At 39.0% G+C, this 25893-nt stretch overlaps 1 protein-coding gene across 2 annotated transcripts in view; it reads right to left on the bottom strand.

Annotated features, from left to right (window-relative positions):
• Window positions 1–6223: 6223 nt before the first annotated feature.
• NKAIN3 (sodium/potassium transporting ATPase interacting 3) overlaps window positions 6224–25893 on the bottom strand; it is a 739500-nt gene continuing 719830 nt past the window's right edge. For both annotated transcript variants that reach the window (XM_008956737.5, XM_008956739.5), the window contains one exon: window positions 6224–25783. In XM_008956737.5, coding sequence (XP_008954985.3) covers window positions 25730–25783 — 54 coding nt within the window. In that variant the 3' untranslated portion in view covers window positions 6224–25729. The remainder of the gene's footprint in view (window positions 25784–25893) is intronic.

The raw sequence follows: 25893 nt of genomic DNA, 5'->3' as shown, positions 1-25893 counted from the left end.
CTCCTCTCAGTTCCCTGAACATTGTTCACCTCTTTCCCATCTCATGGCCTTTGCACTTACTCTTTTCTCAGATTGGAAGGCATCTCCTGAGGTTCTCTGCATCACTGACTCCTCGTTCTTCAGGTCTCAGCTCAAATGCTGCTTCTTCAGAGAGGTGTTTTCTGGCCATCCTATTGAAGGTAGGGCATCACGATCTCACATCCTTTTCCCCTCTATCACACTGTTCTGTTAATTTTTGTAAAAAATGCTTTCTGGTTCTGTTCATTTTTTTGTGGCACTATAATGTAAATTTATTTTAATGAATTTACTTTTGCTCCAAGTTTACAATGAGAAAAGGTCTAGTTGGTCCCTCAATGTGTAATTACGACACTTCGAATGGATCGATTGTGTCCGTTTGGTGTAAGGCGAGCTCCAGAGCCTGGCACATTATAGAAGTTCAATAACTACTTGTTGAAAGATTGAATAAATAAAACTGCTGGTATAATAAGATCATGGCTTTTGATGAGCTTGGAGGATCTTAGAGGAAGAGAGAGGTGCTACAACACTGAAAATGGGAAATTCACATGAAAATTTTCAAAAAGTAAAATCAGATTTCACAAATCATAAATTGGTGAATTTAGTGGAAATTCCAGGTAAGATGCTAAGATAATTTATAACATTTTATACAAAGCAATGGCAATCTTTAGGAATCAATGTAAATTCTCAAACAGCACTGCCGGTTAAAAAAAACTCATGCTTTTCATAAAATTTATATATTAGACTGCACTAGAAAGATTAGGAAGATGTTGAATCTGGGGTTTAGAATGACACTCTAAAATAATGCATCACCTCAGTTCTTAGGAAGCACATGAGGCTTGACTGATGTGACAATTTGGCGATAATATCTTACTAATTCTTGCTTATTCAATAATTTGCAGCATCTGGATAAAAAGATGTTTGCATACTTGCAGATCACATGAATCTGAGAATAACCACTAAGTTGATTTTTAAAATATCAACATTTAAATTGATCTTATTAGATTGAAATGATTTGCTGAATCAAACAAAATTAAGTGTAATAAAAGTCAATATAAGTGCCTGAAATCAAGTCTAAACATTCATTGAGCAGATACAAGATGAGGAATTTTTACTTAACACTTACCTTTGTGTGCAGGGCAGGGAATGATAACCTTATGGCTCCAGGTTAGAAAGATTTGATGGGAATGAACAAGGTAATGTGATTGCCAAAAAAGCTAATTAGATTCCTATTTACAAAGCACTCAGAGAATTCATGATGTCATAGGTGTATTTAGGGTTCAATGTCTAATAATGGAAGTAATACTAAATTTCTTAGGGTGTAGAAAGACCAATTCTGCCAAGTAGAACCAACATCTTCCACAGAGTAAATGTTCAATAATTATATATATATATATTTTTCTTTTTATTAAAAAATGATTTTTTGAGACAGAGTCTCCCTCTGTTGGAGTGCAGTGGCATGATCTCAGCTCATCGCAAGCTCTGTGATTTGGCTTGGCTGTGTCCCCACCCAAATCTCATCTTAGATTGTAGCTCCCATAATTCCCACATGTTGTGGGAGTTATAGAATCATGGCGGTGGGTCTTTCATGTGCTGATCTTGTGATAGTGAATAAGTCTCATGAGATCTGATGGCTTTGTAAGGGGGAGTTACCCTACACAAGCTCTCTTCCTTGCCACCATGTAAGACATGACTTTGCTCCTCCTTTGCCTTCTGCCATGATTATGTACTCCCAGCCATATGGAACTGTGAGTACATTAAACCTGGTATTTTTTTATAAATTACCCACTCTCGGGTATGTCTTTATTAGTAGAGTGAGAACAGACTAAAACAGTAAATTGATACCAGATGGTGGTGCACCTCTGTAAAGGTACCCGAAAATGTGGAAGTGATGTTGGAACTGGGTAACAGGTGGAACAGTTTGGAAGGCTCAGAAGAAGAAAGGAAGATGTGAGAAAGTTTGGAACTTCCTAGAAATTTGTTGAATGTCTTTGACCAAAATGCTCATAGTGCTATGGATGATAAAGTCCAGGCTGAGGTGGTCTCAGATGGAGATAAGGAACTTGTTGGGAACTGGAATAAAAGTCGTTCTTTACTCCAGTAAAGAGACTGGTGGCATTTTGCCCCTGTCCTAGAGATCTGTGGAACACTGAACTTGAAAGAGATGATTTAGCATATCTGGGGGAAGAAATTTCTAAGCGGTGAAGCATTCAGGAGGAAGCAGAGCCTAAAAGTTTGGAAGATTTGCAGCCTGATGATGTGATAGAAAAGAAAACCCCATTTTCTGGGAAGAAATTGAAGCTGTCTGCAGAAATTTGCATAAGTAATGAGGAGCTGAAATGCTAATCACTAAGACAATGAGGAAGATGTCTCCAGGGCATGTCAGAGATCTTCATAGCTGCCCCTCCCATCACAGGCCCAGAGGCCTAGAAGGAACAAATGGTTTCCTGGGCTGGGCCCAAAGCCCACCTGCTGTGTACATCCAAGGGACTTGGTGCCCTGCCTACCAGCAGCTCCAGCCTTGGCTAAAAGGGGACAAGGTACAGCTCAGGCTGTGGCTTCAGAGGGTGCAAGCCCCAAGCCTTGGCAGCTTCCATGTGGTGTTGAGCTTGTGGGTGCATAGAAGTCAAGAACTGAGGTTTGGGAATCTCCATCTAGATTTCAGAGGATGTATGGAAACACCTGGATATCCAGGCAGAAGTGTGCTGCAGGTGCGGAGCCCTCATGGAGACCCTCTGCTAGGGCAGTGGAGAAGGCAAATGTGGGGTTGGAGCCCTCACACAGGGTGCCCACTGAGGCACTGCCTAGTGGAGCTGCAAGAAGAGGGTCACCATCCTTCAGACCCCAGAATGGTACACCCACTGACAGATTGCACTGTGCATCTGGAAAAGCCATAGACACTCATCACCAGCCCATGAAAGCAGCTGGGAAGGAGGTTGTACCCTGCAAAGCCACAGAAGTGGAGCTGCCCAAGGCTGTGGGAGCCCACCTCTTGCATCAATGTGACCTGGACGTGAGACATGGAGTCAAAGGAGATCATTTTGGAAATTTAAGGTTTAATGACTGCCCCATTGGATTCCAGACTTGCATAGGGCCTATAGCCCTTTGGTTTTTGCCAATTTCTCCAATTTAGAACAGGAGTATTTACCCAATGCCTGTACTCCCCTTGTATCTAGAAAGCAACTAACTTGCTTTTGATTTTTACAGTCTCATAGGCAGAAGGGATTTGCCTTGTCTCAGATGAGACTCTGGAGTTGGGATTTTGTGTTAATGCTGGAACGAGTTAAGACTTTGGGGGACTGTTGGGAAGGCATGACTGTGTTTTGAAATGTGAGGACATGAGATTTGGGAGGGGCTGCGGCAGAATGATATGGTTTGGCTGTGTTCCCCACCCAAATCTCATCTTGAATTGTAGCTGTCATAATTCCCATGTGTTATAGGAGGGACCCAGTGGGAGGTTATTGAATCATGGGGGGGAGGTCTGTCACGTGCTGTGCTCATGATAGTAAATTAGTCTCATGATATCTGATGGTTTTGTAAGGGGGAGTTCCCCTGGACATGATCTCTTCCCTGCTGCTATGTAAGACGTGCCTTTGCTCCTCCTTTGCCTTCTGTCATGATTGTGAGGCCTCCTCAGTCATGTGGAACTGTGAGTCCATCAAACCTCTTATTTTTTATAAGTTACCCAGTCTCAGGTAGGTCTTTATTAGCAGTGTGAAAACAGCCTAATATACTCCACCTCCTGAATTCAAGGATTCTCATGCCTCAGCCTCCCAAGTAGCTGTGATTCTCCAAGAATCAAGTGATTCTCATGCCTCAGCCTCTCAAGTAGAATTACAGGCACACGCCACCACACCCAGTTGATGTTTTTTTTTTTGTATTTTTAGTAGAGATGTGGTTTTGTCATGTTGGCCAGGTTAATCTTAAACTCCTGAACTCAAGTGATTCAGCCACCTCGGCCTCCCAAAGTGCTGGGATTATAGGCATGAGCTACCACACGCAGCCAATAATTATATATTGAGTGCACTTTTAGTAGGACATAATTGAACTTAGGTCTTAAACAATGTGGAAATATATCTAGCATTCAAGATGATATAACCATTATACACGAAGAGCTCCCAAATCATATAAGCATGAAAGAGCAGGGGCAATGTTTGGATAAGAGCAAGAAAGAAACACGTTGTGTGTAAGAGACAAGGCTGATAACCTATGTTGGGTCAGATAATGGATGAGTTTATATATCAAGATGAGAAATTTGGATCTGAGTCTTTATCCTATTTCAAGATTTTAAGCAGGGTGATAAAACAAGGCTCAGATTTCTTACTTTAGAAATATAATACTGAAAAGCAGAGTTTTGGGGGATGGGGGAGGGTCTAAGCTCCATGAAGAGACTATTTAATAAAGGGTACCATAATAAATGCAATGGCAGTGGGATTGCAGAGGAGGAGCAAAGAGATGATTAAGTTATTTTGACACAGGCAAAAGATGAAAGAGAAGAAAAATAATATATACTAGTCTGTAGTTTAAATCATAGCTATGATTAGATTATAGGAACATCTAATATGTGTTGTGCTTGATGTCATTCACTTTGGTAGGGAGGGCACAATGTTTGAGAGGCTGAATAAGAGACCTGAAGCCAGTGAATGAGACGCAGAGTTTATTGAGGGGACTTACATATGGGGCAGTCCAGTGATAGTGGGCTGGAGAGGAGGACTGCAACCACTTGCAAAAAGCATGCAGTTTATATGACATTTTCACTTATCACCGTTCTGCTAGCAACATTCACTTGGCAACATTCATTTAACCCAAAACAAAGGGCCTCAATCTCCTGCATGGGCTGCATTCCACAGGATGGACTAGGGGCTCAGATGTTCCTTATAGATAAGAGATGAATCTCCGGGTTGGCCACTCCTGGATTCTTTAGCACAGATCTCCAAATACACATTCTTCTTAAACCATAGGGTCATTCTTAGGGTATGCTTAAGTTAAGTTGTTGCTGTGAAATGTGTCTGCCATACAATATGATTTCCATTTGTCCAACGAGGCATAGGAATTCAAATCCTCATCCAAGGGAAAAGGCAGTCATATCAGCAATGTAAACTTTTCTTCTTAAAATTTGGCTTGTAAGTAGATAGACACTATGAGACTAGACTATATTTCTACTTTGATAAATGGAAATGGAAAAAAATGTATGAATTTTTATGTTGTTGTGCTTTCATCTCTAAGAGTAGAATCTGGAATATGTCACTAAAACAAGCCTCCCTGCTTCCTTTTAAATAAAGTTGTAGAACTACAAAAAGTTGCAAAAGCAATACAGAAAGTTCCCATAAAAGTTAACAGCCTCCTCCCCCCTTTTTTTTTCTGTGATGAATGAACTGTGAGGTGCTAGCAATTTGTTCAAGACAAATTCATTCACTGTTTTTGGGAAAGTCTGATCTGGGGATGGAATCCCAGTGCAAATGACTCAGGTCAGATGTTAAATGTTCTGTCAAATAATGTAAAGAATAAAGTGTTCTTTTAAATAATCTTTGTGGAGACTACAGTACTCTCATGTTAAAGGGATTTTACTCCCTGGCTGGGCTGTGGTGGAGGATGTTTTGAGGACCTGTCTCAGAGGCAATGAAGAAGTCAAAAGTGGGCAGATTTCCTTGGGAGCAACAAGATAGAGGCAGGGGGCAAGAAGAGTCTGATGGAGACCAGCCTGTGAAGGTGGATTCAGAATGTCTCTGGACTCATTGGTACCTGAGACCTACTTTAAGGTTTTCTTTTCTGGAGTATATTTACCACAAAACCTTAGTAACACTTGTTAGTTACAAAGGTTTGTTTCAACTTTGCTTGTGGAATCAAAAGAGAGGCCGAGTTCCTGTTTTGGGAAGAGGCAGGGTGGAGTGAGTGGCAGGGGTGAGATGTAATTGGAGTCAGGGGCATTGGTGGGGAAGCCCAGAGCAGCTGTCTGCAGTGGGCAGTGGCATCACCTGGGTACATTTGCAGAACATTTAAACGCTCTCCAGGGTTGCTCAGAAATTTCTAGGGGAGGGACCAGGTTTCCTATAGTCATGTAGCTTAAGACTTTTATTTGTGCATGAAATAGGAGGGTAATCCTCCAAAATCTGAAGAATTCAGGAACATTCAAGTTGCATATGGTTTCTAAGTTTACTACAATAAATATATAATATAGTGAGAAAATATATTAAAAACAGTAGTCATCTTGTACTTCAGTGTACATTTTTATTCATAGTTGAAAAGAATAGTCTATTACTGCTAACTTACTGTAAATTTACTTAGAATCAAAGGGTCCAGAGAGACATAAAAAATGTATGTAGTTTCTGTTAAATAACACTTTCTGATCACTTTCAAATATGAGTATAATATACAGGCATTATATGCACAAAAATGTAAATAGTAATTGTGAAAGCAAGTCTTGTTATCAGTTTGTATAAGAAAAAAGACATTTATTTTTTCACAGGCTACCAACATCATATAAGATAGCTCCTGATAGGCTTTGACTTTTTCAATTAATTCATCTCATAACTCAAACATCTGTAGAAAAGAAGTTAATATACAGTGAAGTCACTACACAGTGTTATGGGACAGTAGAAATTCATATCAGTACAAAATATCATTCAAGATTTTTACATTGAATTCCAGTGTCAAGATCAAGAGACATCTTTGCTGGCAAGCAATCTAAGAATTATTTGAAGATTGAGAGATTTAAAAAAAAAATGATTTCTGCTGGTAAAAATGTTAAAGATTAAAAACATGTAGTAGAAATAGAAGGTACTATGTTCTTGTCTTTCTGTCCCTCTTACCAGCAACCTGTGCCTTTGAAATATAATGAAATGCCCTAGGTACTTCCAATATTTTCCATAAGATGGCAGAGTTGGTATTGTGAATGTGAGAGCAAAGTCCCTTTAGTTCTGTCAGTCACAGCAACAAAAAGAGGCTTAGAGTCATTCTCACCACTTAAACATTGCTATCGTGCTTTCAATAATCATCATCAACATAATAATAAAGCAATAATATCTAGTTTTTAGAAACAATAATGAAAAACCCAAAGATGTGTCAATCTGCAATTACATCATGGTTACCCAGGCACTCCCTTTGAGCATTGCTTTTGATCTTTTACTGAGTTCCTTTAGTTGCCTAGTCTGTTAAGTTTTATTTAAACGCTAACCAGTCAAACTGGGTCCAAAGTCACCATTCTCAGATCACCACACATGTAACAAGAAAATGTCTGTTTGTATCACTGAAGCAAGCAGTGTTCATAGTTGTTTTTGATTGTTAGGAGCTGTAGACGTGCTCTTTTTAATGCAAATTCAGAGGTCTGTCAGAAGTGCTTTGCTTTGTATAAAATGGGTGACCGCAGTTCTGAAATGTTAGTCAGGTCCTGAGCAAGAGGGGGCTTATTTTGTCCATTTGCTCCTTCATCCAGAGCCTTAACTACTCAGATGAATGGGGCGGTCTAGGAGGACTTCAGTCTCATAGCACGAACAGGTGTTGGTTGCAGAGGGCAAACTCAAGGAAAGCAAATCATTGACCATGTGAAATCCACACTAGGATGTATCTCCTAAACTCCCTAAATTAAAATGTGAATTTGATTTGTTTTTATCACTCCCCAAGCTTTTTGCACAAGACAGATGGTCACTAAGTGTTTGTTGAATGCTTAGGGAGACAGAAGAGGGTTGCAAATGGGCTCTCCTTCATCCTGGGATCGCTGGGGCTCTGAAACTGGAAGAAGAAAAGCACTGGCACCTCCTATCAGAGCCCGGCTTGTGCAGAGCACTATTGGGGATTTTCTCAGGGCCTTGAGGGTTAATACACCTCTTCACCACTGGACTAGGAGCTCCCGGTGGGTAGAATCTGTTTTTTTTCGCTTTATATTTCTAGTGCCTGCATAGTGACTCACATACAGTAGGTACTCAGCAGGGGTGTTTTCAAAGAAGGACGCAACAATCATAATTTGTCTCCCAGTGGATACTGGCAAGTAGTGTGGCACGAAGGAGGTCATCTAATGCTGTCTCACCTAGGGAGCTAGTTTACCAAATGCTGATATGGTAGCTACCTGCAGTGAAACTTCCAAGTCAGTAGTATCTTCTGGGTATTGTCAGTTTTACACACCGGAGAGAAAATTAGACTTATCCATGAATGAAGAAGAAACATGTCCCAGTTTGATATAAGCTCTACTATCAACAGACAGGAGATGAGATTTCCTTTTACAGAGTGCTGACAGACCAAGAATGTGATGGGAAGCAAGTTTGTTTTGAGTGTGGGCAAGATTTTGTGGAGGATGACAACTTCCCACAGAGAAAGCATGCCACACCCACGCTTGCTATAAATGCTTCTCTTTTCTGTGAAGTATTCCTGGGATTTTGATAACTTTGGAACTGAAAAAAAATCTGGGCATTCTTCTAGAAGAGACAATTTGGCAACAGCTAGGTAAAGGAAAATTTATCAAGGGGAAAATTCTAGAGAACTCATGTCAGGACTCACAATCTTGAAAATCTATTCATTTTTTTTCCAGAGATAGCATCTCATTATACCATAGCTCCTATTCAGAACATGCATGAAGCATGTCTACAGAATTACTGACGCTTTGCCCTTTTATCCATTTTGGAAGGAGAGGCATTTTGGAAGACTCTAAAATATAGTTTACACAAATCTAATTATTTAACAAGACCATAACGACTGCGGGGCCACCACATATCGTTGTGAGGTTATGGAAGAAACAGAAACGCCACATTGAAAGGGCTCTCCATTCAAATTGTAGACATTGAAGATATGTATGGTTATCAGAAAAAGTTTTCCAGCAGATGAAAATAAGATCTTATTTAAGTAGAAGTCAATAATTAATAATTTCAGGACAGATGAAGGGGAAGTATCTGGAGAAAATGGTACCTGTTCTTAATTCATACAAATGAATTTTTAAATTGATAGTCTGAAATCGTCATAATACAAATGAAATGCTGTTTTGTAAAGCAATACAGTGCTGCCTGCAGGCTCTTACCTTAACTATCCCCATAAAACTGTAGTTTAGATTTTTATATGAGTTTTCTATCTCTGTTCTTTTAGGTAGAGATAGTGTGTTTAATTATTGCCACTATTTGGGCTTATTTACATAATATCTACTATACCTTTCTCATTCTCTGTTTCTAATCTGTTATGTGCTTGAAAATTATTTCATTTAGATAATTCGAACTGTGTATCGTTAAGAGTTAATAGGATTTAAACAAAGGGTTAAAGAGTTTTTCTTTCTTTTCTTTTTTTTACTATACTTTAAGTTTTAGGGTACATGTAAAACTCAGGAGTTTTAGAGTATGGATTTTATAAAATCTATTGGGATAGAGATCTTTTTTTTTTTTTTTGGTCCTTAGTTCTGTTGTGGATACATAAGGTTGCCACACAGCAGAGTTCTTGTCACATTTAGGAAGTCTCAGAAAAATTTGACAGGTAAGCTCACCTGAGAATACCATTTTTGTCTTTTTTTTTCCTACCTGCAATGGCAGAAATTCCTTAGTGTTTTCAGATCACAAGTTCTCAATGTGAGTTATCACTCCTAAGTTCCTACCACAGGATGAGAAAGAGCTTTGTTAGTCTGTGTCAGGCATTTTGCTTTAGGAACTGATGTGGATATTAATTCCTTTCAGTTTGGATTTCCCCCAAAGGAGGTAAAGGTATTTCAAAGTGTTAACACCCAAATTTTCTTTGAGTTATACAGGATTAAAATGGAATATCTATGTCTTTAAAAGAAAACGAGACATATTCTTATTACAGTTATCACGGGTGCTATTAATACTCTGGCCTTCTGGTAGCATCTGTCATCTAGCATCATAGATTTGCAGGGGCCCTTTAATGAAAACTCTCCATTTTCTTAAAGGTTGTAATTATTATGTAGCACTATACTTATAGATGTGGAAATACGAGGCTTAGGCAGAATAGAATCAAGGAAGGTTGTAGATGGCCATGAGCACTGAACAAATGAGGACAGAATAAAACGGGACCAGGAGTTATCTTCTCAACACTACCCTGAAACTGCCGCCCAAACTTCCTTTTTGACAAAGATTAACAGGACCAATGCAATTTAAGCTCTGACACTTCAGACCAAAGACTTTGCGGGCCTAGGAACACAAAGAGAAATTTACAGAGGGCCAGGTGATTTTGACTTCTGGGTAAACCTTAGATAATTTGAGCTCCATATTCAATGGCTTTTCTCTGTGTTATTAAAAATTCTAACACCGATTCTTAAAATCCATAACACCAAACAAGTGGCTTAAAATAATAAATGGAATTAATGAGCTTTGCTTGTGCCATAGAAACAAATTAAGCTAAGCATGCCACACAAATTGTCCAACATTCCATTCTCCACAGTTATTTCACTTGGTGCTCCAGACATTATGTTTTGCCTAAAAATATCATGTACAAGGAATATTTTTTTCTGGTTTAGATACATGTCAAAAATAAAAAGCTATATAATAGCATAAATATTAAAAGATATTAGTAGAAGAAATGGGTTAAATATTATGGTTTGTAATAACAAAACCCCTGGACAATGCAAAGAAAAGGCTGCACAACACAACGCAAGTTTTGATGAAGGAACCAGAAAGCTAATCAACATTTACATATGTCATACTCTTATTTGTATTATCATCATCTGAATACAGTAGAAAAATAATTGCAATGATTATGCTTGGTTTCATATGTGATAGATGGTCCTAGTATATTATCTTATAAAACTACATTGCATGACTGCTATTTGAAGTTAAAAGTAGATTTGAGAAGCCAGAAGGAGAAAAGAGCAATCCCCTTTAAAAAGAGTTGTCAAAGAAATGATACCATGTGAGGCAGTTAAAAAGTGACTTTAGCACTGATTTGCAAAATCAATTCCTTAGGAACAAAATTTTTAGAAGAGACTGACACCCAGCAGTTAAAAGTAAGCTATTTTCATGTTTGATGAAAAATCATCGGGAGGCTTGTCTAGGGCATGTGGGATTACATTTAAACCAAGAGTAAAGAAAGAAGGTGGCAGCCAGGACTGAGCTGTTCTGTCTTTTGGGAAGCAAAGAACAGTGATCTGAGGTCTAGGATTTCCTATTTGCCCTGAGAAGACAAAAGCAAAGATGAATAAAAAGCAAAGACAAGACAAAAGCAAGGCAAAGACCCACTGGAAGGTGGCTTTCTGATGCTCAGACCCAAGCAAAGGGAAGGCGAGGAGCGGGTAAGCCAATAGCAGGTGTCTTTCTGCAGCTGCCCTGTAGCCTTGATTAGCAGGGTCCAAACAAACGCAGGCAAAAAAGGCATTGAATTGTAGTCAACAACAAAGCCCTGGTCTAGTCAGGACTTGTTATAGCTGATGGCCACCAAGTGCAGAGGAAAGAAGGCTAGACTGAGAGCTTGCATAGCAGCCCCAGTGGGATGGGACATGAAGCAAAACCACTGTAACTACCAGCCTCAATCTCCTCATCTGAAAACGGGGCAAATGGAATTGCTGAGGTCCTTTTCAATGCTAAAACTGTACTGTATAGAGAAAATGCCGCATCGTATTAGACATATTATTTCTTTTAGCTTTCACTCCCCAAAATAATAATTTACCATTTATTGTTTAAAGAAATGGGCCATATGGCACATTTTAGCAATGTGATTATTTAGAAAAGGGTACACTCGACTGTTGAAGTTTGATTGTGGATGTGTGTGTACATAAATAAGTCACCCAATCTTGTTTAAATCATCAGTGACAGCTGCCAGATTTGCAAACACTAGGTATTAGGAGAATATAACACTTTTCAGCGACTTCATGGGATATTGCTTAATAAGTAGAACCTGGAAGATGACTCTGTTTCTGTTTCGCTGTCTCTGTCTCCTTGTCTCTGTTTCTGTTTCTCTCTCTCTTTCACACACACACACCCAGCCTAGGAAGAATATGCAATAAAATATAATTACAGATTCCCAGGCAAGATGGCCGAATAGGAACAGCTGTCTGCAGCTCCCAGCAAGACCAACACAGAAAGTGGGTGATTTCTGCATTTCCAACTGAGGTACTCGGTTCATCTCACTGGGACTGGTTAGACAGTGGATGCAGCCCACGGAGGGCAAGCAGAAGCAGGGTGGGGCATTGCCTCACCTGGGAAGTGCAAGGGGTTGGGGAACTCCCTCCCCTAGCCAAGGGAAGCCATGAGGGACCATGCCGTGAGTGGGGGTGCACTCCGGTCCAGATACTATGCTTTTCCCACGGTGTTCGCAATCCACAGACAAGGAGATCCCTTGGGTGCCTACACCACAAGGGCCCTGGATTTCAAGCACAAAACTGGGTGGCCATCTGGGCAGACACTGAGCTAGCTGCAGGAGTTTTTTTCGTACCCCAGAGGTGCCTGGAATGCCAGAGAGACAGAACCATTCACTCCCCTGGAAAGGGGGCTGAAACCAGGGAGCCAAGTGGTCTTGATCAGTAGATCCCCCCCCCCCATGGAGCCCAGCAAGCTAAGATCCACTGGATTGAAATTCTTACTTCCAGCACAGCAGTCTGAAGTAGACCTGGGACGCTCAAGCTTGGTGGGGGGAGAGGTATCTGCCATTACTGAGGCTTGAGTAGGCAGTTTTCCCCTCACAGTGTAAACAAAGCTGCCAGGAAGTTCAGTCTGAGTGGAGCCCACTGCAGCGCTGCAAAGCCACTGAAGCCATACTACCTCTCTAGATTCCTCCTCTCTGGGCAGGGCATCTCTGAAAGAAAGCCAGTAGCCCCAGTCAGGGGCTTATAGATAAAACTTCTGTCTCCCAGGGACAGAGCACCTGGGGGAAGGGGCAGCTGTGGGCACAGCTTCAGCAGACTTAAACATTCCCACCTGCCAGCTCTGAAGAGAGCAGCAGATCTCCTAGCACAGCACTGGAGCTCCGCTAAGGGACAGACTGCTTCCACAAGTGGGTCCCTGACCCCCATGCCTCCTGATGGGGAGACATCTCCCAGCAGGGGTCGACAGACACTTCATACAGGAGAGCTCTGGCTAGCATCTGGCAGGTGCCCCTCTGGGACACAGCTTCCAGAAGTAGGAGGAGGCAGCAATCTTTGCTGTTCTGCAGCCTCTGCTGGTGATACCCATGCAAACAGGGTATGGAGTGGACCCCCAGAAAACTCCAGCAGACCAGCAGAAGAAGGGCCTGACTGTTAGAAAGAAAATTAACAAACAGAAAGCAATAGCATCAACATCAACAAAGAGCATGACCATGTAAACACTCCTTCCAAAGGTCACTAATGCCAAAGACCAAAGGTAGATAAAGCCACAAAGATGAGGAAAAACCAGTGCAATAAGGCTGAAAATTCCCAAAACCAGAATGCCTCTTCTCCTCCAAAGGATCACAACTCCTTACCAGCAAGGGAACAATACTGAATGGAGAATGTGTTTGACAAATTGACAGAAGTAGGCTTCAGAAGATGGGTAATAACGAACTCCTCAGAGCGAATGGAACATATAGTAACCCAATACGAGGAAGCTAAGAACCTTGATAAAAGGTTAGAGGAATTGCTAACTAGAATAACCAGTTTAGAGAATAACCAGTTTAGAGAAGAACACAAATGACCTGATGGAGCTGAAAAACACAGCACGAGAACTTCATGAAGCATACACAAGTATCAGTAGCTGAATCGATCAAGCAGAAGAAAGGATATCAGAGACTGAAGATCAACTTAATGAAATAAAGCATGAAGACAAGATTAGAAGAAAAAAATTGAAAAGGAATGAACAGAACCTCTCAGAAATATGGGACTATGTGAAAAGACCAAGCCAACGTTTGATTGGTGTACCTAAAAGTGATGGGGAGAATGGAATCAAGTTGGAAAGCACAATTTAGGATATAATCCAGGAGAACTTCCCCAACCTCGCAAGGCAGGCTTAGGAAATACAGAATACAAATTCAGGAAATACAGAGAACACCACAAAGATACTCTTTGAGAAGAGCAACCCCAAGACACATAATCATCAGATTCACCAAGGTTGAACTGAAAGAAAAAAATGTTAAGGGCAGCCAGAAAGAAAGGTTGGGTTACCTACAAAGGGAAGCCCATCATACTAACAGCAGATCTCTCTTCAGAAACCCTAAAAGCCAGAAGAGATTGGGGGCTAATATTCAACATTCTTAAAGAAAAGAATATTCAACCCAGAATTTCATATCCAGCCAAACTGAGCTTCATAAGTGAAGGAGAAATAAAATCCTTTACAGACAAGCAAATGCTGAGGAATTTTGTCACACCAAGCCTGCCTTTACAAGAGCTTCTGAAAGAAGTACTAAATATGGAAAGGAACAAGCAGTACCAGCCACTGCAAAAACATTCCAAAATGTAAAGACCATCGACACTATGAAGAAGCTGCATCAACTAATGGGCAAAATAACCAGCTATCATCATAATGACAGAATCAAATTCACACATAACAATATTAACCTTAAATGTAAATGGGCTAAATGCCCCAATTAAAAGGCACAGACTGGCAAATTGGATAAAGAGTCAAAACCCATTGGTGTGTTGTATTCGAGACCCATCTCATGTGCAAAGACACACATAGGCTCAAAATAAAGGGATGGAGAGATATTTACCAGGCAAATGGAAAGCAAAAAAAAGCAGGGGTTGCAATCTTAGCCTCTGGTAAAACAGACTTTAAGCCAACAAAGATCAAAACAGACACAAAAGGCCGTTACATAATAGTAAAAGGATCAATGCAACAGGAAGAGCTAACTATCCTAAATATGTATGCACCTAATAGTGGAGCACCCAGATTCATAAAGCAAGTTCTTAGAGACCTACAAAGAGACTTAGACTACCACACAATAATAGTGGGAGACCTTAACACTCCATTGTGTGTATTAGACAGATCACTGAGATAGAAAATTAACAAGGATATTCAGGACTTGAACTCACCTCTTGACCAAGCAGGCCTAATAGATATCTACAGAACTCTCCACCCCAAATCAACAGAATATACATTCTCCTCAGCACCACATAGCACATTTTCCTAAAATCGACCACATAACTGTAAGTAAAACACTCATCAGCAAATGCAAAAGAATGAAAACCATAACAAACAGTCTCTCAGACCACAGTGCAATCAAGTTAGAACTCAGGATTAAGAAACTCACTCAAAACCACACAACTACATGGAAACTGAACAACCTGCTTCTGAATGACTCCTGGGAAAATAATGAGATCACAGCAGAAATAAATAAGTTCTTTGAAACCAACAAGAACAAAGACACAATGTACCAGAATCTCTGGGATAGAGCTTAGAGGGAGTGCTTAGAGGGAAATTTATAGACCTAAGTGCTCACAGGAGAAAGTGGGAAACATCTAAACATCTAAAATCTAAACATCTAAAATCAACACGCTAACATCACAATTAAAAGAATTGAAGAAACAAGAGCAGACTATTTCAAAAGCTAGCAGAAGACAAGAAATAACTAAGATCAGAACAGAACTGAAAGAGATACGAAAAACCCTTCAAAAAATCAATGAATCCAGGAGATGGTTTTTTGAAAAGATTAACAAAATAGTTAGATAGCTAGCCAGGCTAATAAAGAAGAAAAGAGGGAAGAATCAAATAGACACAATAAAAAGTGATAAAGTGGAGATCACCACTAATCCCACAGAAATGCAAACTACCGTCAGAGAATATTACAAACAACTCTATCCAAATAAACTAAAAAATTTAGAAGAAATGGATAAATTCCTGGACACATTCACCCTACCATGACTAACCCAGGAAGAAGTTGAATCCCTGAATAGACCAATAACAAGTTCTGAAATTGAGGCAGTAATTAATAGCTGACCAACTAAAAAAAAAAGCCCAGGACCAGATGGACTCATAGCTGAACTCTACCAGAGTTACAAAGAGGAGCTGGTACCATTCCTTCTGAAACTATTCCAAACAGTAGAAAAGACAGACTCCTCTGTAACTCATATTTTGAGGCCAGCATCATTCTGATACCAATCCCAGGCAGAGACACAACAAAAAATGAAAATTTCAGGCCAATATCCCTGATGAACATCTATGTGAAAATCCCCAGTGAAACACTGGCAAAAGAAATGCAGCAGTACATTAAAAAGCTTACCCACCATGATCAAGTCAGCTTCATCCCTGGGATGCAAGGCTGTTTCAACATATGCAAATGAATGAATGTAATCCATCACATAAACAGAACCAATGACAAAAACCACGTGATTATCTCAATAGATGCAGAAAAGGCCTTCGACAAAATTCAACCCTCCTTCATGCTAAAAACACTCAATAAACTAGGTATTGATGGAACATATCTCAAAATAATAAGAGCTGTTATGACAAACCCACAGCCAATATCACACTGAATGGGCAAAAACTGGAAGCACTCCCTTTGAAAACTGGCGCAAGACAAGGGTGGCTTCTCTCACCACTCCTATTCAACACAGTATTAGAAGTTCTGGCCAGGGCAAACAGGCAAGAGAAAGAAATAAAGTGTATTCGAATAGGAAGAGAGAAAGTCAAATTATCTCTGTTTGCAGATGATATGGTTGTACATTTAGAAAACCCCATTGTCTCAAACCCAAAACTCCTTAAACAGATAAGCAATTTCAGCAAAGTTTCAGTATACAAAATCAATGTGCAAAAATCACAAGCATTCCTATACACCAATAATAGACAAACAAAGAGCCAAATCATGAACAAACTCCCATTCACAATTGCTACAAAGAGAATAAAATACCTAGGAATGCAACTTACAAGGGATGTGAATGACCTCTTCAAGAACTACAAACCACTGCTCAAGGAAATAAGAGAGGACACAAACAAATGGAAAAACATTCCATGCTCATGGATAGGAAGAATCAATATTGTAAAAATGGCCATACTGCCCAAAGTAATTTATAGATTCAATGCTATTCCCATCAAACTAACATTGATTTTCTTCACAGAATTAGAAAAAACTACTTTAAATTTCATAGGGAACCAAAAAGAGCCCATATAGCCAAAACAATCCTAAGCAAAAAGAACAAAGCTGGAGGCATCATGCTACCTAACTTCAAACTATACTACAAGGCTACAGTAACCAAAACAACATGGTACTTTTACTAAAACAGATATATAGACCAATGCAACAGAACAGAGGCCTCAGAAATAACACCACACATCTACAACCATCTGATCTTTGACAAACCTGATAAAAACAAGCAATGGGGAAAGGATTTCCTATTTAATAAATGGTGCTGGGAAAATTAGCTAGCCATACGCAGAAAACTGAAACTGGACCCCTTCCTTACATATTGTACAAAAATTAACTCAAGATGGCTTAAAAACTTAAATGTAAAACCCAAAGCCATTAAAACCCTAGAAGAAAACCTAGGCAATACCATTCAGGACACAGGCATGGGCAAAGACTTCATGACTGAAACCCCAAAAGCAATGTCAACAAAAGCCAAAATTGACAAATGGGATCTAATTAAACTAAAGAGCTTCTGTGCAGCAAAAGAAACTATTATCAGAGTGAACAGGCAACCTACAGAATGGGAGAAAATTTTTGCAACCTATCCATCTGACAAAGGGCTAATATCCAGAATCTACAAGGAACTTAAACAAATTTACAAGAAAAAAAACAACCCCATCAAAAAGTGGGTTAAGGATATGAATAGACACTTCTTAAAAGAAGACATTTATGCAGCCAACAAACGTAAAAAAAAATCTCATCATCACTGGTCATTAGAGAAATGCAAATCAAAACCACAATGAGATACCACCTCACACCAGTTAGAATGGCGATCATTAAAAAGCATACAACAGAGGCTGGAGAGGATGTGGAGAAATAGGAATGCTTTTAACACTGTTGGTGGGAGTGTAATTTACTTCAACCATTGTGGATGACAGTGTGGCAATTCCTCAAGGATCTAGAACTAGAAATACCATTTGATCCAGCAATCCCCTACTGGGTGTATACCCAAAGGATTATAAATCATTCTACTATAATGACACATGCACTCCTATGTTTATTGCAGCAGTATTCACAATAGCAAAGACTTGGAACCAACCCAAATGCCCATCAATGTTAGACCGGATAAAGAAAATGTGGCACATATACACCATGGAATACTATGCAGCCATAAAAAATGAGTTAATGTCCTTTGCAGGGACATGGATGAAGCTGGAAACCATCATTCTCAGCAAACTAACACAGGAACAAAAAACAAACACTGCATGTTCTTACTCTTAAGTGGGAGTTGAACAATGAGAACATATGGGCACAGGGAGGGGAACATCACACACCAGGGCCTGTTGGGGAGTGGGGGACAAGGGGAGGGATAACATTAGGAGATATACCTAATGTAGATGATGAATTGATGGGTGCAGCAAACCACCATGGCACATGTATACCTATGTAACAAACCTGCACATTCTGCACATGTATCCCAGAACTTAAAGTATATATATGAAAAAAGAATGTAAATAAATCATAGAGAATATTGGCAAATACTCAAGATCTGCAAAGGAATTTTGGGGTGGATTTATTCACCACTGTCTCATGTGTATAATCTGCCTTCACAAATGTCAACTGAGAAGCACGTAAATAGACGATGAACTTGATTCAGAGAGAGACAAAAAAATCTTGGGAAGTTTAATTATTGATGTTAGTATCACTTTTCTATTTGAAAAACTAGGAAGATAAAAGACTGGCATTTGATGTATCAACATACTCAATCTGGTGGTTAAAAATAAAAATAAAAAGTCATATTTTGCCCCCCAATATATACATATTTATAATTACAAAAAATTTTATTAATTCCCTCACTTGTATATTTTTTTGGACAATTTGAATACTCATTCCACTTCAGCCGATATTATGTTCTTGAAGAAAAAGAGATGAAGGGAAAAACAGGTCCAACTTATACTGAGAGAAAATAAGAGAAAAGATCATATACTTCTTATTTATCTCTCGTACTCCTGACTTCCCAAGCACTGATGTTGATTATGTACTTGTTAAACTGAATAACAAGAAAATAACAACACTACCAATCAATTCAGAAGAGAAGGCCCTACCAAAATAAAATAGCCAAGTGTTATGACCATAGAAGAATTAATTTATTGTGGCAGCACAATGAGGACCAAGCAAAATGTTAGATTGGCTCTAGAATTTTAAACTCAATTCTAGAGAAGAAAAGCTAAACCTGTCTGCAAAATTATGGGAAACCTAGAAGGATGTAGTGCTATTGATTTATTTTCATTTCTTTCTAACCACAAAGACAAGATAAGGAAACAAGATGAGGCAGAAATTCTCATTTCACATACTTGATGATTAAATCTCTCACAGTACTGAAGAATATATGTACATTTTTTCTAGAATGTGTTATAAAGTACTACAAATGAAAACACTGTTCCAAGAAATCATGTCAATTAGTTTGAACTGTGTGATTGAAACTGCTAAGTATGATTTTATAAATATTTTTCCTTCTCACTAATAAATGAAGCCCCCCCCCCCCGCTTTTTTTTTGAGACAAGGTTTGGCTCCATCTCCCAGGTTGGAGTGCAGTGGCATGATCTTGGCTAACTGCAACCTCCGTCTCCCAGGTTCAAACAACCCTCCTACTTCAGCCTCCCAAGTAGCTGGGACTATAGGCACACACCGCCACAGCTGGCTAATTTTTGTATTTTTTGTAGGTATGGGGTTTTGCCATGTTGCTCAGGCTGGTCTCGAACTCGTAAGCTCAAGTGATCTGCACGCCTTGGCCTTCCAAATTGCTGAAATTACAGGCATAAGCCACCATGTCCAGCGAAGCTCTTAATTTTTAGTTAAGCATAAAGTCATTAAGAATAAAGACTATAATACCCAGGTTTCTTCACTGCAAAGTTGGGGGTGGACCAAGTTTTGGCTAATGAGATGTAAACAGAAGTAGTGTGTGTATTTCTGAGGCATATCCTTAAAGGAAAGAAACACTCCTTTTGTTCCCTCTTCACCTCCAAGGCCAGAATACGAAACCAATGGCTGAAGCTTCAGCAGCCATTTTGAGTCATGTTATGGTCTTAAAAATGGCGGCCACAGAGGATGAAGCAACAAGAGAGGAGTGTCGGTCCTTGTCTCTAGGGAAATCACATCCAGCTCTTTACTGACTGTCTCCAGAATTTTGAAATAAAAAGAGAAACAGACCTCTATGTTATTTAATCCATTGTCATTTTTCTTTTTCTGTCACTTGTAGGTAAGCCTAATCCTAACTAATATAGACTAAGTTGTCTGCCAAAGCAAATTCTATGAGAAGAAATGGATAGATTATTGGTTTCTTTGAACTGTTTCTAAATAACTCTGAAGAGGAAAGGAAAAACATGCCTTACATGGAAAATGATTCAATGTTTTTAGTCAATCAAAGAAACAAGAACAAAATTCTGAGTTAAAAACTGACTGTTCAAATCCCAATTAGGTGACTTTCAACTTTGGATTCTTCCTTCCTGTCTCCTTGTCCATTCCCTTTCTTTCTCTTTCTCTTCCTCATCTTCTCTCCATTTTCCTCTCCCTTCCTTTCTACCTTCTATTCTTTTCTTCTTTTTACTTAACTTAGCTCTCAAGTTTAAGCTAAAGCATATTTTGGATTCTTTAAATATTTCAGATTTTAAAAATGTTTAGCATTTAACATGATTTTTACCCTTTATTTGAATGCAAGTTCAAGAAAGATGATTCAAGTTTTGCCTGCCACCAAATTTTTCTACAAATACCAATATTTAAGAAGCTGTATCCACCTTCAAGAAGTGGCATTTTTCTTTTTAGTCTTCAATAAGAAACTAAGCTTTTTCAGATGAAAAAGAGATGCTACCCATAACTTTTGAATTTTTTGATAATTCCATTTTTTTGAGAATTCTTTATTGATAAATACATTCTTCTAATAATTAAAACATATCTACTTCTCTCTCTCTCTTTTTAGAGACAGGCTCTTGCTGTATTGCCTAGGCTGGAGTGCAGTAGTGCACTCACTGCAGCCTCTAATTCCTGGGCTCAAGTAATCTTCTTCCCTTCCCTCAGTCCCTCAAGTGGGTGGGGTCGTAGGTACATGCCACCATGCTTGGCTAATTTAAATTTTTTTTAGGTATTTTTTGTTTATTTGTTTGTTTTTGTAGAGATATGGTCTCACTATTTTGCCCAAGCTGGTCTTGAACTCCTGGCCTCAAGTGATTCTTTCACCTCAACTTCCCAAAGCTTTGGGATTACAGGCATGAGCCACTGTGTCTGGTCATCTGTTCCCTTTCTAAATTGTTCACTGTGCAGTTATATGAAGAGTACTTTCCTCTGTCAGTTCACTTTTGGGCACAATATCCTTAAGTTGTGGCCTATTTATCACAAATATTTCAACATGGTTCTTAGACACTTCAACAGACCTTCTATCAAACAAAGGTTACAGATAACTTTTAAATTAGATGGAAATAAAACCGCAGGCATTCAAGTTGTTATAGTTTTAAAAGAGCAATTATTTATATTTTTCCTACTTAATTCAGCTATACCTGGAAAGAACGTATCTTGGGCAAAAATGTCAAGTTAGAACATTTGCATTCTGATCAACTATGAAATTTATCCTAGTTACATACTAAAGTGACTCAGAAAAAGTAAGTGGGGATTTGCTTAAAAAATGATTAGCCAGAATAGACCATATTTGGGGACACAATTCATTTTAAAATTAGGTATGAAATGAAGATTTGTTTATTCTTGGCAAGATTCCTTTTTAATTTGCAAAGATTGAAAAGAGAAATTTTGGTTTTTGCTTCTCAAATTAGCAGAGTCATGATTGTTTTCCTCAGATTTGCAATGTACATTTTAGCTAGTTTTAATGAAGACAAATTCTTCTCAATCAGGAGTTTCCCATGCATTAAGTGAGACAGATGACAGCCTTGGTATATTTTGTTAGAGCCAGCCTCTTGAAACTGGCTGCCTCCCTTATTTAGGTCTATAGGAATAGCAGGGCTTATTTTTCTGAAGGAAAAATCAAAGAAGTCAGTATTTTTCTAGGGCAAAGTGTCGAGTATCTTCAAAACAAATGAGCCAACCACCTCCCATATTTGAAGTGGTAAGAAAGTGTGTTTTCATTTCTTTCATTTGAGGGACACATACCCTCACTTTATGTGGTAGGTGGAAGGCTAAGATACTTGGGGATATACACATTTAGAGATTTTCCTAAGAGATGTTTGAGATTTCTCTGATGTGTGCTATTCCACAACCCAAGACGTTTTGTGTCCTTTGGTAATTCTCTAACCCTCCCTGTAACTCCCTTGCTTAGATTTTGATGGCTTTGAAACATGACCAGAAGCTCAAATAAAGAAAAAGTAAGCTCGAAAGCATCCCAGCTTCCTGCGGTGCTGCACGAGGTCAGCAGAAGATGCTTAAGAAAGGATGCATCATTCACACAAGATAGAATGCACGGCCTGAGGAAGTGCTGGCCAAGGTTTACAAGACTCAGTGCTAAGGTGGCTCCAAGAGGAAAAACACTGGCTTTAAATGTTCACCATTCCAGTCAGCACTAGAAGCTAAAGAGCAGTGGATGTCCTGTCTTCAGTTTTGCCAGGGCCACTTCTGAGGAGAGCTATTGAATCTAGAGCTGCACCATCTCTTAAGATAGTTAAGATTCTGACCAATGAATGCAAGCTAAGGGATGCATTCATTTTCCCTTACTCTGACCAGACACACAATTGCATATGGAGAAGCTGAGGTTTGGCAAGAACATACAGTGCATGTAGTGACCATGTCTTTGCTGAAAACCCTACTGGATACGCACAATGCAGAGTGCATTCTATAAGACTGGAGGCAAAAGCAATAACTGCAAATGCTCATTTCCATGGAACAGTAACTGTGACAGTACTTCATTGGAATTACCCAGATTAACGGGTAATCGCCGAGTATTACTGTACAACTCTGCACTTCTTTTTTTCCCTTTGTCTTACAGAAGCATAGCCCTCAAAGAGAAACCAGGAAGATGAAAGGCAGGGAGAAGAAAAGAGAGAAGAGGAGGTGGCAGATCAATCTAACTTGTTTCTGATGAGTGGCAAATATCCAGAATGTTAGGACAATCTTTATGGATTGCTGAGGTTGGAGATTGAAACAGTTATAACTTCATATTTAAGTGAAGAAAGATTAAAAATGAAAACATATACACCATATTAAATAGTTGCCTACATTGAATATTCATAGACAAATCACTAAGGTAAGGATTTTTTCCTCAAAGCTGTTATCTGCACTTAGACTAAGTTGAGACTCTGCAGTGCCTACTAGAACTATGTACAAATTCACGTGAAGATAAAATAGAAACAAAATTTAGTATGGTTCTATTTTGTGAAATGTTAACCATGTTTTATTTGCATGTGTATGTGTGGGGGTAATTAAGTGACAGTTTAAAATATGTCAATACTCATTTTATCCTTTTTTACTGACTCTCTACAGTTTTGATGTTTTATCAGCTTTTTCAATAATCGTAACAATACTAACAATAATTATTGGCATTAGTTTTGGAACTTGAATATTAACGTTATTTTTAAATTAAAGCATTTTTTAGTTTATTTCAAATCATTTAAACTTGGGCAAGGTTTTCCCAGCTGCTTTTTAAAAAACAGAGTTTGTTTTTTCTGTGGGCTCTTCATAGTGCTTGAGTGGAAAGCAAGAGCTCCAGACAGGGTACAGAGGAGTGTTTTGACATTATTAATAATAATCACCTCCTTTAATTGTGGAGTGCTTCACTGTGTACTGAGAATTTTTTTACATTTTTCATTAAATTCTCACCTCACCTTTGGGAGGTAGGGATCATAGTTCCACTTCATTGATGAGGAAAACTGTAGTGCAGAGATGGCAAACACTGTCCAAGAACATGGTGGTGGATGGGACCCAAACCCCAACTTTTGCTCCCATGTTCTCTGTCCACTGGCTATGGCTTTTGCCCCTGTGTACAGATACAGGTTCTGGACAAGTTCACCAAATCCCTTAGGCTTCAGCCCCCTCATCTGCAGAATAGTGGCTTGGATTCCACCATCTTCAAGGTCCCTGCCAGCTTTTCTTTATTTGAATTTGGATTTATTAAGCAGAAAAAAAAGTAATGGGAGTTTGTGGGTACCAATGGATTAAAGGGGTAAAATCTGGAGGCTAGCGAGTAAATTAGGTCTCCAAATGGCTCACTGTGGTTGTGATGAGCTTGGAGGAATGAAGGCAAACTTTGTCACATTAAACTCTGATTCTTAACAGAGTCTCATGAAACCTATAGGCTCCGAAAGAAGAACAAGAAGAAAAAAGACTTTCACACACATACAAATATTTGTAACAGTTTTAGGTGGTTAATAGACAGACTTCTTAGAGATGCATGGGCTGAGTTAATAACCACATATTCACAACTTTCTGGTCTATAGGGAGCTTCACTGTGGTTGTTACACAAAGTGAGCAAAACTTATTTTCATATAAAAAATAGTGATTGAGAAGTGTGGGCAAAAGTGATGTGAAAAGTGTATATATTTTATATTGAGAACAGACCAAATTATCAGTGATGATGAAAATTAGCACAGTGGTTGTCTATGAGAATGTAGGCATTGCCTGAAAGAGGGCATAAGGGAATTTTTTAAAGGACGGAAATGTTCTGCATTTTGATTGAGGCCTTGGTTACATGGGTATGTACATTTTTCAAAACTAATCAAATCGTACCATTAATATTTGTGCATTTTACCATATGTAAGTTTTATGCCAGTTAAAAAAATACAACTGTGATGCGTTTTCAAGACAGTCCTTTTTTCCACAGATAATTGCTTCCCATATCATTTTCTTGGTTATTGGGAAGGGGTAGGAGAAAGAAAAGCTGATGTTGCTCACACGTGAATGTCTCCTTTAGAAGTATTTATAGAGAATGCTACAGCATTTTCAGGCTTCTTTTGAATATCCTAAGAGAAAAGTTCCTGACTGCAGGTCTATGTTTGTGATTTCTGTCCCACAAGCCCATGAGCTGTATGTTTAGGTCTGACAGCAGTGTCAGGAATGGAATAATGAGTAGAAAATATGGACCTCAGAGACACCCATATTCCCTCCAAAGGGGAAAGGGGTTCTACTAATCCTTTTACTCTTCCATGTGCCTACATATATATATATCAGGAAAAACAAGATATGCACGAATCTGAAAATTTAGATTGCCATAATATCGTTCTGGGTTTTAAGAAGTCAGGAACAAAGGAGGACTCCATGTTTTGTTTTATGCTGTTGAAAAAATGACCCATATTCAATCCAAAAGCTGGATCCATTATTTGTACCTATTTATCAGCTGTCACAGGGTCTACCTTGGTGGCTGATAACCACAGGTAATGTCTGCTAAAAGAAATTCATCAGGCCTAGAATAACTTCAACAGTCAGCAGTGCTGACTTAACATCTCCACAGCACACACTGAGATTTCTCTTAGAATTGACTGTAGAAGGTTTTCACAGATTTGCTTTTTCATTTTGCATGCCTCACATTAAATATTGTTAAAAATTTAAAACCAAATTCTGTTTTTTCTTTCTTTTTTTTTTTACAACTTACAAGTGTTCATATAAGAAGAAAACGACTAAAAAAATACCCACCCAAGCACCTAGAACTCATCTAGAGAACAATGCTAATAATACAAAGGCTGTGACCAAAATGCTCCATGATTCGTGGGAAAGCCAGGAAGCACAGTCCAGCCTCTGGAAGGAATGTCAGGCGGGTCGGATCCACCGAGGCGTGCAGTCAATGGTCCTTTGCTCCCTAAGTCAAGTTCAGCAGCCGCATTTCTGGTTCAATGTCATTACTTATTTCGACCTAAAACAGAAAATACGAATTGCTTTCAAGAACTTCAAAGCTGACAGCTAAATATCTTTTATATTCATTGAGGCCTTTTGAAATGCAAAATAGCTCCTGGGTGCACCTGG

Source organism: Pan paniscus, chromosome 7 (assembly GCF_029289425.2).
Source record: "Pan paniscus chromosome 7, NHGRI_mPanPan1-v2.0_pri, whole genome shotgun sequence".
Classification (NCBI taxonomy): domain Eukaryota; kingdom Metazoa; phylum Chordata; class Mammalia; order Primates; family Hominidae; genus Pan; species Pan paniscus.
The sequence above is the reverse complement of the archived record's forward strand: the minus strand, read 5'-3'. Positions and strand labels throughout refer to the sequence as shown.